At 41.7% G+C, this 13,718-nt stretch overlaps 1 protein-coding gene across 3 annotated transcripts in view; it reads left to right on the top strand.

Annotated features, from left to right (window-relative positions):
- The window catches only part of LOC119656697 (protein SMG8), a 28,409-nt gene that overhangs the window by 2,118 nt on the left and 12,573 nt on the right, over positions 1-13,718 (top strand). For 2 of the 3 annotated variants that reach the window (XM_038063206.1, XM_038063214.1), the window contains exons 2-6: positions 11,804-11,859; positions 11,925-12,063; positions 12,122-12,396; positions 12,926-13,056; positions 13,139-13,232. In XM_038063206.1, the coding sequence (XP_037919134.1) occupies positions 11,810-11,859; positions 11,925-12,063; positions 12,122-12,396; positions 12,926-13,056; positions 13,139-13,232 (689 nt within the window). In that variant the 5' untranslated portion in view covers positions 11,804-11,809. Of the gene's footprint in view, positions 1-11,803; positions 11,860-11,924; positions 12,064-12,121; positions 12,397-12,925; positions 13,057-13,138; positions 13,233-13,718 lie in introns of those variants that run through there. The other variant, XM_038063223.1, reaches the window with a different exon arrangement.

The following is a 13,718-nucleotide window of genomic DNA, read 5'->3' as shown; positions in this document are numbered from 1 at the left end:
AGGTATTTGAGGAAAGATACCATCGTCCATTGAATTCCCCATGTCCTCCGGACAGCGTAGCATGAAGAACGTCACCGATAACAAGAAGCAATAACATCGGTGACAGGATACAACCCTGGCGGATTCCGCTTTGGATCTCAAAATCCTCCGAGATTTTGTTTTGGTGTAGCACGTGACTTTTTGCGCCATCATATGTCGCTCTGATAATAGCTATTAGTTTCTATTCAGCGAAGATCTAAATTCCGTGCACTATTCCAAAATGATCCGTATTGTGTTGATGTGGTCGATGCAGGAGTATCCGTAACGGAAGCCAGTCTGCTCTCTGTCGATTAAGCTTTTGAGATGTTCTTTGATGCATTCCAGGATTATTTTAGCTATTATCTTTGTGATAGCAGGGAGCACGCAGATACCCTTCCAATTGTCACACTCAAAACGAGTGCCTTTTTTGGAATCTTAATGATCATCCCCTTCTTCGACTCTCTAGGAAAGGTCTAGGATTCTCAAGATTTCCATACGAGTGGAAGCCGCAGATAAGTAGTAACTGCAGACGCAGCGATAAAAAACTCTGCGGGGAGATCGTCAAGCCTAGCGGCTTTATTCCTTTTGAGTTCAGTGATGGCCGAAATGATTTCTCTTCTGCTTGGAAGAACAGTCCACATCCGCATGTTACGGTGACTAGTCATTTCATCCAGAAGAAGAGAAACCGAAGTGTTAAGGATCTTGGTGAAGTGTTCTTTCCACCTCTTCAGTTCTTCATCGTGGATGACAAGTTGACCGTTAATGTCCTTCACAGGACTATCGAAAGATTTACGACCTCATTCAAGTTCTTTCGTGATGTGGTATAGAGTTCTGAAATTGCAATCTACAGCATCTTCCGCTTCCCTGACCACGTCCCTTTCGGGAAGTGGCCGACGACCTATACATCACCTGAGAGCAGAGCATTTTTGATAGCGGCACAGTACACATCGATATTCTTAGGAGTGTTACTCGGTAGATCTGCCGTTCGATCAGCAAGATAGCTCTCCCACTGTCGAGTAAGTGTGGGTCGTACAAGCGGTCGATGTTGAAGTTAGGGGGTCGCAGCTCCTCAACCCCGTGAGCAGTAGCGAACACAACACGCAAGCGAACGTAAGCAACCATCAGGTGATCCCTTTTGAGGCCATTTCTCAGAACTGCTGTGTTCACGCGGATCTAGGAGAATGAAATTGCAAAATTTTGATACAAAATTCTTTTGTGGGCCTAGCGATCTACAGGATAAATCGAAGAACACAAGAAAAGTGAAAGGCAACATGGGCAACAGTCCGCCAATAAGGAGAAAATAAGAATGCTAGTTAAGAATAAAGTTGGCAGAACTCGCTATAATACCACGAAAGCCAGTTAGGTGAAAAATACTTTCTAGCGTCTTGAACAGATTAACCTTGCCCGGTCGATCATAATCCCATGGAAAATGTTTGGGCACAATAGTGCTAAGCTCGGAGTAAGTGAGCAGTAGCAATGATTATATTTTCAAACTCTGCGACATTATCTTAAGGTGGATAATTCTTCTTTTCCTTCAGCCTTTTTCTCGTTCACAAGCGGGGTCGGTTCGTCGTGATCAGTTAAATGGCAAGGCCCTACCAAATGCCTGATCTGGATTGATATGTCGATCACAAAGTACACCAGTTGTGGAACACCACTTCATCCAGGTTGCGTTAATGCGTGAATCAATTTCATAGCTCCATTGGCTGATAGCGTTGACCCGAGGTATTTAAATCGCTTAGTTCTGTTTATGTCACTGTCGCTGACAGTGATTGTGCCTGTTTCATGGGAATCGGTCGTCAAAAATTCAGTTTTATTCAGATTCAATTTGAGACCGTGTTGCATGAGGCGATCATTCCATTTTTGGACAAGTTGCTCGAGATCATTTTTGCTATTAGATGCTAGGAAAACATCATCTATCGGCCCTATTCGGCACGCCATCCAGACCCGGGGCTTTGTTATCTCCTATCCTAGCGCAGATCTGGTGACGCTTCTCACTGGTGACTTGCGGTATTGCCATCACATTCAGAGGTCGCTGGAAGCTGTCTGTGCTCTCCTCTTACTGGGGAAATAACCCCTGAATAATTTTTAACAAGAGTAAAGGGCACGTGATATCCGGAGACGATCGGCCTCTGAATCGCCCCATCACGATTCTATAGACGCTCCCCCACGGGTTGACGTCCGCTTCCGAACAGAGCTCCTTAAAGCATTCCCTCTTGCTCCGTTGGATGGCTAACTTGAGGGTGTTGTGAGCTTCCTTATAGGTGCGCTCTTTTTGCCCTTGGCGATTCTGCCTACCGCCCTCTGAGCCGCTCTTCTGGCTCGGTGACAGGCTGATCGAAGGCTGGGCAGTTCAGTATTCCACCAGTAGTTAGGTCTCCTACGCGTCACACGCTTTGGCGGTGCATTGGGTCACATGGACAGCTCTTTCCGTAGAGGCGCCTACTTTATTAGGTTGGTCTAACCACACCTCTATGAAGGTCTGCTCATTTAGAGCTTTAGCAGACTAGCCTGACATCTTTCTCGGTTTCGGGCATGATGGTTTTCTGCTCGGTGACTCCATCCATAGCCCAAAGAAGTGGGTGTAGTCCTTGCTGACGTACCAGGACATACCACGTGCCAGTGCAGGGCTAACAAAAGTTAGGTCTACGATTGATGCAGACCCCCCTTTTCGAAAGGAGTTTACATAACCTTCGTTGGCCAGAATTGTATCCAACTGTGCAAAAGCCTCGAATAGGCTGCGGCCCCTTGTATTTGTCTCCCTGCTATCCTCACGGACCCAAGCATTGATGTCACCAGCAATTACCCTTGGACTACGACCCCTTGCGTCGAGAACAAGATAACAGCTGTACACATATACTCCGTTTATTTTCGCCCACCCAAATCCGCTGGCTCCCAGTACATTGGATGGCTTGTCGACCGCATGCCCATATCGCCGCTCCACCAGTCGAATCTGTAACCCATACGCCACCGTGACGGTTTCTATAGGGTTCGCCAATGATGGCAATTTCCACCTCGAATTCGTAGGTGGTCTGCTCAAGTAAATCTTGAGCGACCCTGCAATGATTGAGGTTTATTCGAATAAACCTCATTTTTTCATTGAAGTCAGCGCCTTCCTAAATTCCGGTCATTGGCCTTTCCGGCAATATGGCCTTTCTCCCCACACTTTCTCCAGCGGCATTGATCGGACCGATTAATGCCGCTGGTGCACGCCTTCGCGAAATGACTAAATGCGAGGCACTTGAAGCACTTCTTTAGAGAAATTTGCTCTCTCAGACGGCAAACAACCTATCTGATTCGATCCTTCCTACCCCCGGCGGCCTGCGCTGCGTCCACTGGTAATCGCAATGTGGGCGTTTGAGTATTGTCATAGGCTTTCCGCAAACGCGTACTGTGACATTCTCCCCAAGTTCTTAACCTGAGTTCGGAAGCCATCAATTTTCCCCAAGCTATTTTTTTTCAACTCAAACATGAGGTCAAATCTTGCAGACATTTCCGCCTAGATCACTTTGACTCTACGATTAGGTGTCACTTGGGTCGTCTGTAACACCGTTGGGCAGCAGATTCCGACTTGCCCGTTCTTCCTGCTGCGATTGGTTGTTGATGCACGTTGTGCTTGTCCTTGATGAACTCAGACAGCTCAACTATTTTTGCACCAAGCTGTGTGAAGGGTAATTCCTTTGCTTCAGGGCTCTGCTCTCCATGGGCCCTAACTGGATTAGTACTTTTAAATAATCCTTTATTTAAATCAAATTCATTTGACCTTCTATCCGTTTTAAGGTTTTGTTTGTAAAACAGCTTCAATGTCAATTCAATGTCCGTCTGTCTGTCTGTTTTTTTTTTTAATCAGGTAGTGGAAATCTTCAAAAGACACTGGTCGGGACACACCAGCGTGTGGGATTTTCACCCACTAAAACCACCCCCGACTTTCTCCCTGCCCCTCGGAACCACCATAAGGTATTACATCACGGGGTGGAGTCAGCTCATCCTAGCTTAGTCACCTCTCTTCAATACGCGGCGCACATGACCGTGCTTTTCTCCTCTCCTCTGCCTTTCGCAGTTTATTTTGGATAGATGCGATCATGCAGTTTGCCGCATCCCAATTTTCTTGATGTGCTACCATTTTCGGCACTAGATTTTCTGGTACCAGCACCTCTCCTAGAGTCTCCTCTAAAATCTTCCTTTCTTCCACAAATCTCGGACAGTGGAAGAATACATGCTCTGGGTCCTCTAGGACTCCATCGCAAATTGGACAGTCGGGTGAGGTGTCCAATTTAAACCTGTGCAGGTATTGGCGATATCCTCCATGCCCCGTGAGAAACTGGGTGAGATTATAATTAATCTCACCGTGTCGTCTCTCCAACCACTCCTTGATAGCAGGAATGAGCCTTTTAGTCCACCGACACTTTCCCGACCGTTCCCACCGCTCTTGCCATCTATTTATGAATTTCTCCCTCTCAGCGGTTTTCGTCTGCGATAAGGGAGAGATTAGCTTCGTATATATTCGCCATCTCATCTGCCAAGATGTCAATCGACATCATTCCAGAGATGACGAATGTTGCATCATCTGAGACAGTCCTGAAGACAGAGCATACTCTCGGGGCTGTCCTCCGGTAGACTGCACTCAGTTTGTTGGTGTTAATTGGCATGGGCATGGGATTGCATAGAGCATGATTGAGGTCACTACCCTGTCTATAAGCAACCTAAAGGTGTGCCGTGGCCCTCCCACGCTCGGCATCATCCTCGCCAGAACCATACTAGCAGTGAATGATTTATCGCGGACATACTGTACGTGTTGCTTATAGCTGAGCTTCCTATCCATCCTTCCGGCTTGGAAGTGATGATATGATTTCCGATTCTAATAAAGGCGTAATTTATCTTCCGGCGCTTAGTGATGAGAACCGATTCTGTTTTTTTCCTCTGCAAATGTTAGACCACAGCTCTCTAGTCAACTTTTAACAGCACTGATTGCTTTGCTTGAGTATAACTCAGTATGCTTTGCGACAACAGCCAGCGCTATGTCGTCAGCGTAACCCACCACTGTGGCTTTCTCCGGAAGGGGAAGATTAAGTACATCGTTGTACATGATGTTCCACATTAGTATGCATTAGAAATTTTTCACACATGAGCACAAAACCTTTATGCCCAAAGCCTCTAGCTTTCGATATTCCGACTTGTTAACGTTTTGTGTGAATACAAAACTGTCTGGCACACCCAATTAACTCAGAAACGGCTGAACCGATTGTTACGAAATTTGGTGAGAACATTTGATCTTTTTTCACAGCATGGTCATTTGAGGTATCAAATGAAAGGGCTCAATCAGTACTTTTCGAAACTGATTTTAATTCTGATATTGGGAGAAACCTAGGGGAGGTAGGGCACAAAATCATCATCATCATCAACGGCGCAACAACCGGTATCCAGTCTAGGCCTGCCTTAATAAGGAACTCCAGACATCCCAGTTTTGCGCCGAGGTTCACCAATTCGATATCCCTAAAAGCTGTCTGGCGTCCTGGCCCACGCCATCGCTCCATCTTAGGCAGGGTCTGCCTCGTCTTCTTTTTCTACCATAGATATTGCCCTTATAGACTTTCCGGGTGGGATCATCTTCATATCACCGTAACCTATTGAGCCGGATTTTATCCACAACCAGGCTACGGTAATCGTCCATCCTCATGTAGGGGCCAACAATTCTTCGGAGGATTCTTCTCTCGAAAGCGGCCAAGAGTTCGCAATTTTTCTTGCTAAGAACCCAAGTTTCCGAAGAATACATGAGGACTGGCAAGATCATAGTCTTGTACAGTAAGAGCTTTGACCCTATGGTGAGACGTTTCGAGCGGAACAGTCTTTGTAAGCTGAAATAGGCTCTGTTGGCTGACAACAACCGTGCGCGGATTTCATCATCGTAGTTGTTATCGGTTGTGATTTTCGACCCTAGATAGGAGAAATTGTCAACGGTCTCAAAGTTGTATTTTCCTATCCTTATTCTTCTTCGTGTTTGTGTTTGACCAGTGCGGTTTGATGTTGTTGGTTGATTCGTCTTCGGTGCTGACGTTGCCACCATATATTTTGTCTTGCCTTCATTGATGTGCAGCTTAAGATCTCGCACCGCCTGCTCGATCTGGATGAAGGCAGTTTGTACGTCACAAAATGTGTGCCCTAAAAAGTGAAACAAGTCTCGTTCTCAGAACCTACCCAACCGAAAAATCCGAAAAAAATCGCAGTGATGCAACTATATGAAATCTAGGCCTCAAAATGCATCTCACTCCGATACCTGCACAAATAAAGTTAATAATAGTATATTACCATGTTTTGGAAATTTACCGGAAAGTCCCCCTTAAATTCATCCCATTTGACATCAGCATAGAGGATAATATAAGACATAATCCTGAAGAAAATCTTACTGTTATTAACAAAGTTAAAGGAGGTCAAAGTTTCGCATTTCTGGTAAATTTACGTCACCCAAGACATGTATGAGGTCATCATCATATAAAGTGAATTATATATGAACGGCAGGGTCGTGGTCGTTTGTTTATTTAGGGTGAACACAGTATTTATGTCGTTGTTTTGGGGTTGGCAAAATATGTACGAATGGAAAATCCTGCATAGCGACTTTCTCACATGAAGCCGGGTCCACACCGGACGCGCTGCGCTGCGCAACTCTTTGATATATCGACATCAATTGGATCGTGTTCATTAGTGCACGCGATTGCACAATGTTACGCGGATTGTCGTCTTAACTGATTGCTCAGCTCTGCGCAGCGCGTCCATTTATTGTTCGGCGCAACACAGCGCATCCGGTCTGGACCCGGCTTAAGATGAACACAAAACCTTTATATCAGAAGCGCCCGACTTCCGGTATCCCGACTTGTTTTTATGTGTGTACAATTTTCTTTACGGAATCCGGAGTAAATGATCCGTAAAGATAATTATAAACAAAAGGCAATTAATGGCATATTGAGTGATATTGTCGTATCTTCATTGATTTATCTTGCATCTTAGTTGACTTCTTTGATTTAGTATTGCTTCCTAATTGATATAACAGTAGATTTTATAATACTACAATTTTTTATGACTCTAGGGAAAACTCAAGGGGGGTTTCTAGTCAATTTCCCAAAAACAGTAGTATATCATTATTAATTTGAGCAGGTCTCCGTATAGAGAGTATTTTGATGTTCCGACACAGTATAGAGGCGGCCTCCCTTACGCTTCACCGAAATAGTATCAGTTCCGAAAAGTACTAATTGAGCCTTTTCATTTGATACCTCAGATGGCTAAGTTTTGTCAAAAAAGAGATTTACACCCTCCTTTCACATGTATGGGGAATCCCACCTTAAAATCAACACAAAATGACGCCACTCGCTGTATCTAAAGGAATTCACATATTCTTACCAAATTTCGTGACAATAGCCTTAGCAGTTTCCTGGTGTGACAGGCAAACAGACAACGAATCGGTTTTAATAAGGTTTTATTTCACACAAAACTTTCAAAATAGCAAATAACTCATAAACTGTACAATAGAAATGAATAATGCACTTATAGAAATAACAATTTATACATTATGTATGTAGAATAGAAACTAGCAGGAAATTAGCTATGCAAACAATTCAAAATAGTATTTAAAGAAGAAGAATTTTACAATAAACGATGATTATTATTCCAATTTGCTACTGCTCAAAACTGGATGATAGCTTTTAGCTGCTCCCTGGAAAATAAGATCCAAGAGGATTTGGATAATCCAGTGCTCTCGCTTTTGTTTACCTGAGAATTTTTAAAAGGAGTGTGTGGAGTTAGAAACGTTTATTTTAAATGCTTTTGGAACGAAATTCATATTTTTATTAAGATGATATTTTGTCCGTTGATCCTTTCCAAAAATGTCGCTTTTAAGTATTCATCATCATCATCAACGGCGTAACAACCGGTATCCGGTCTAGGCCAGCCTTAATAAGGAACTCCAGACATCCCGGTTTTGCGCCGAAATCCACCAATTCGATATCCCTAAAAGCTGTCTGGCGTCCTGGCCTACGCCATCGCTCCATCTTAGGCAGGGTCTGCCCCGTCTTCTTTTTCTACCATAGATATTGTCCTTATAGACTTTCCGGGCTGAATCATCCTCATCCATACGGATTAAGTGACCCGCCCACCGTAACCTATTGAGCCGGATTTTATCCACAACCTGACGGTCATGGTATCACTCATAGATTTCGTCGTTATGTAGGCCAACAATTCTTCGGAGGATTCTTCTCTCGAACGCGGTCAAGAGTTCGCAATTTTTCTTGCTAAGGACCCAAGTCTTCGAGGAATATATGAGGACTGGCAAGATCATAGTCTTGTACAGTAAGAGCTTTGACCCTATGGTGAGACGTTTCGAGCGGAGCAGTTTTTGTAAGCTGAAATAGGCTCTGTTGGCTGACAACAACCGTGCGCGGATTTCATCATCCTAGCTGTTATCGGTTGTGATTTTCGACCCTAGATAGGAGAAATTATCAACGGTCTCAAAGTTGTATTCTCCTATTTTTATTTTTCCCGTTTGACCAGTGCGGTTTGATGTTGTTGGTTGGTTGGTTTTCGGTGTTGACGTTGCCACCATATACTTTGTCTTGGCTTCATTGATGTGCAGCCCAAGATCTCGCCTCAATTGCCGCCTGCTCGATCTGGCTGAAGGCAGTTTGTACGTCTCGGGTGGTTCTTCCCATGATGTCGATATTGTCAGCATAGGCCAGTAGTTGAGTGGACTTAAAGAGGATCGTTCCTCTTGCATTTACCTCAGCATCCCGGATCAATTTCTCGAGGGCCAGGTTAAAGAGAACGCATGATAGGGCATCCCCTTGTCGTAGACCGTTGTTGATGTCGAATGGTCTTGAGAGTGATCCTGCTGCTTTTATCTGGCCTCGCACATTGGTCAGGGTTAGCCTAGTCAGTCTTATTAATTTCGTCGGGATGCCGAATTCTCTCATGGCCGTTTACAGTTTTACCCTACTTATGCTATCAGCTTTTAGGTATTGATTTCTCTAAATCTACGTGGCACTTGTTTCTTCTTTTATTGTAAGAAAACTACACACAGAAGATTCGGCTCCCTGAATTTGTATGGTGGAAGAGAAGCATTGCACATGTTCTACATTCTTCGGTACTTGCACGTGACAAATTTGGCGCATTTACACTGGCGTTAGTGGCGTGTATGTGATATAGTGTACACATTCATAGGCGCTATCGCGTCATCAATACACCGTCACACCAATAAGTGAACCATCTTGTTCCATACCTCGCGAAATTGCAATGACATTCTTTGCCCATTAGAAACTTGATCTGCTACTATGGGTAGTCTTCTTGTTTTATTGTTATTTTAAAGCTTAGTTGGTGTTCAGATTTTCTTTTCTATTGTTACAATTCTATAATAAAATAATATTCTAAATGATGGTAAACGTTGTAGGTAAAATAAACGTTGTTCTTGATGATATTTAAGGGCTTCATGAATCGATTGTAGTGGTTAGATGTCTTAAGGACTGGACAATTTGTGCACTAGCTACTCTTTTTATAATTGACACGGTGCTTTTTTTGAACGGTTCAGGTTGTGCCTTTAAATGGCCAAATTTTCAATTGGAGGGATTTATTGAAGTGCATTATTGTTCCTCAGTACTGACTTATGGGGGTCATCCCATGTGAGGGCCTTTTTTCGATTTTTAAGGTTTTATGTAAACACAAAACCTTATTAAAATCGGTTTACCGTCTGTCTGTCTGTCTGGCTGTCCGTCACACGCATTTTTCTCGGAGACGGTTATAGCGATTGACACCAAATTTGGTAGAAAGGTGGGAACTGTGGACGCTCACACATACAGTGAGTTACATCCTTTTACGTTGAATTTAAGTGGGGGTCCCCATACATGCAAAAGGGGGGTGTAAAATTTTTTTTCATCAAATATAGCCATGTGGGATATCAAATTAAAGGTCTCGATTAGTACTTTTCGAAGCCGGTCTTAGTTTTGACATTTCTTGGAAACGTGGGGAGTTCGGGGGGTTGAAAGTGATCATTTCTTTAAGGGGGCCATTCTCAGAAACCACCAAACCGAAAAATCTGAAAAAAATCAGGAGGCTGCCACTATATGGTGCCTTGGCTCCGAAATACCTTTCATACCGATATCTGTTCAAAGAAAGTTAATAATAGTATATTACTATATTTTTTTGTAATTGGCTGGAAACCCCCCTTAAATTCATCCTAGCGGCACGAAATTCTGCAGTGATGTAGGCTATAATGTAGAGCATAATCATATCAAGTTTGATGGAAATCGCACTATTACTAACAAATTTAAAATACGGCGAAGTTGTTGCTTCTTTGAAAATTGAAGACTATCAATGTCAATATCACCCGAAAGTGGACATATGCATATATTACGTGGTACGTACTCAGAAATACACAAAACCTTTCGTACCTGAAGCGTCCAGCTTCCGATTTCCCGACTTGTTCTTAAATAAATTTGTGTGGTTTTTCCCGACTTTTTTAGTGTTTAATTTTGTGAATCAAAGTTATCCTAGTTTGCGAACCGTAGAAATGTTTTGACGAACATAGAGTTTCGTGAAAAACACATTTAAAAATTAAAATGTGATTGTTAACAATAAACTGTTAATTTGTTATATCTGGTCCATAAACCTTCGGCATCTTCAAAAAGATATGTAAAGTCTTGACTTCTGGGTTTTATCGAAGCTATTTGAGTGCGTTCGGCCTCCTATTTACGCGCTTCATTATGGCGAACGACAAATATACTACACGATACAATTGATGGAAAAAACTCGATTTCCCGGGCCCGACATACGGATAACACCCTTAATGTAACACAACATTCACGTTAGTTGTGATAAACAAGTCGGGAAACCGGAAGCTGGAAACTTAAGGTATGAAAGGTTTTGTGTATTTCTTATATAAAAAAATTTGAGTGGACATTTGTCCCATTAGAACTTAGCACGTAATGTATGCATATATTATGTGAGAATACTGACATTCAAAGTCTTAGATTTGCACAGAAGCGACACCTTCGACCTATTATAACTTTGTTAGTAATAGTGCAATTTCCTGCATTACTGCAATTTGCCTACATTACTGCATTTCGTTGTACTAGGATCAACTTAAGGAGCCGATTTCGCAGCCAATTATTACAAATTATAATAATCTTCTTTTTCTTCAGCCTTTGTCCCGTTCACTTTAACTTTATTTAAACAGATATCGTTATGTAGGGTATTTCGGAACCTAGGCATCATATAGTGGCAACCTCCTGATTTTTTTCAGATTTTCGGTTTGCTAGTTTCTGAGAATGGCTCCGTGAAAGAAATGATCACTTTCGACCCGACGCACTCCCCACTTTTCCAGGTGTCAAAACTGCAACCGGCATCGGAAAGTAGTAATCGAGATTCTTCATTTGATACCTCACATGACTAAATTTGGTGAAAAAAAATTTGCACCTCCTTTTGCATATAAGAGACCCCCTCTTAAGTTCGACCTAGAATGATGTAATTCACTGTATACGTGAGCATTTACACCTTTCCACCAACTTTGGTCTCAATCGCTAAAACAGTTTCCGAGAAAAATGCGTGTGACAGACAGACAGACAGACAGTAAACCGATTTTAATAAGGTTTTTTTACACAAAACCTTAGAAAGCCACTTGGGTAATAGATAGGACAATGGAACATGTCGATCGTTAAAGCTTACATCCAGTGTTCTGAAAAATATTGAGATTATTTAGTAATAAAACTTTTTACAGAAAATTGTAATGAGTTTTAATTTTTATTTACAGATCAAAATGACACAATATGAGAGTTTTGTTTTCCCAAATATCCCACCCGAGATCAAGTATGGGTTTTTTAATATTTTGTTTTTTTTTGAGTAATAAATTCTGAATGTTTTTGAAATTTTAGTGAGCATTTGAATCAAACCAATAATCGGTTGGTTATAGTTGGAGTTATTGGAAAGTCCTCATTCCCAGACGGCAATAAAATGGCTGGCTTACGAGTACTTAACACATATCCTTCCCTTTTGAAGAATGAATGTCAAGAGGTAGGAAATTTTTATTGTTCATCTAATTTTTTCGTGTTTAAATTATTTAATTTTACAGGGGCGCATAACGTTTTACTTAAATAAATCTGAGCCAATACTCTTTCTTCATTTTGAAACAACATACGACAACTACTGTATGGAAAAGTTGCTGGGAGACGTAGTAAAACGTGATGATTTGAACCAATTTATGAGTTTCAACAGCTTCATAAGAGCTCAATTCGCTAGAGTTTTACTTTTCGCTACACAAATTTGTCATATTATAATTCTCGTGGAAACAAGTACCGTATTTGATGTTTCATATTTGTCGCTGTTCAAATCATTGAAAACAGTGAGGTAAAGTAAAGAACATAACTAATGGGCGCGGGACCTACATTAAGGGGTAATATTACGTAGTCACTTTTTTAAACGTTGTTTTCTTTTATTGACTTAAACACTAAACAAGAAGGAAACATTTTCAAGCGGCTCAAATAAGCCGGAAACAGTGCGATGGAACCCGATGCAGTTTTGATATTTATTCTTTCATATTTAGATTATTTCAAATAATTACAACTCCAAATTGATTTTATTTTTTGAAAACTTCATTTTCATTTTTTTGTGATATGTCGCTCAGTACGTTATGCTATGCATAAATGGACTCATCGTGTACCCAACTATTCTTACATAAAAGATCAACAAAAGCTTTCATACCTGAAGCGCCTAACTTCCGGTTTTCGACTTATAAATATTAAATTAAAAGTGAGCTTCTTTTGCTTCACACAAGATGATATTACCCCTGAAAGAAGATACCAATTTATATATCGATAATTCGCTCGGATTGTAAATGTGTAATCTAATTTAATTTTGATAAAACATTACAATCTAGGGAAAAACATGTGCTCCGATTTTTACCTAAGTTTGTGAAAAATTCACCTGCCGGGTCTTTCTTGGGAAAGGATGCACGTCTTTGCTCTCCAAGATTTTTATTTTTCTTTGAAAAGTGTCCACAGGAGTTCGGTAAGTCTTCATTTTATTACGAGTGAATTGCTATTGGGTAGAAATATATTTTTTCTTTTTATTTTTTTCTTTTAATTTGCAGAAAATAATGATGAAGCATTATCTAAACTTGAGTTTGAAGTGGAAGATAACATCTATAAAATGTTACGAAACGAGTTTATAATTACAAACAACAGGTTAGTGACTTAAACAGTTCAAAGTTTGTTGGTGGATTATAATTTGTATATTATAGTAATAAATATATATATGGTGGCCATTAATGTCTTGGTGGGGTATAGCGCGTCAAATGCACCTACGCGTCATCGTTTGCAATTAATTGAAATGAGCTTCAGCTCCCTCACGATTTTCTGAGATCCCTGGAATTCTTGCCCCAATTGTCGCCCCTCCGTAATGTGTGAGTTATCCACTGCCACTTCCGCCTTCTAATCACAGTGCGTACGAGTACCAGGTCAGTGAGCCTACCAAGTTCTTCGCTTGTGATAGTATCAGCCCAGCGTACTGCGATGATACGACGCAGGCAACCTCATCGGACGTGATACGGTTAAGAATTGTAAAGTCTTCTTTCCACTCCTTCAGTTGCCCTTCATCGTGGATGAGAAGTACACCGTTAACGTCCTTCATGGGACCAGTGAAAGATTTGCGACCACATACAAGCTCTTTGG

Source organism: Hermetia illucens, chromosome 1 (genome assembly GCF_905115235.1).
Source record: "Hermetia illucens chromosome 1, iHerIll2.2.curated.20191125, whole genome shotgun sequence".
Lineage (NCBI taxonomy): Eukaryota > Metazoa > Arthropoda > Insecta > Diptera > Stratiomyidae > Hermetia > Hermetia illucens.
Note: the sequence above shows the minus strand (reverse complement) of the source record. Positions and strands in the feature narration are given on the sequence as shown.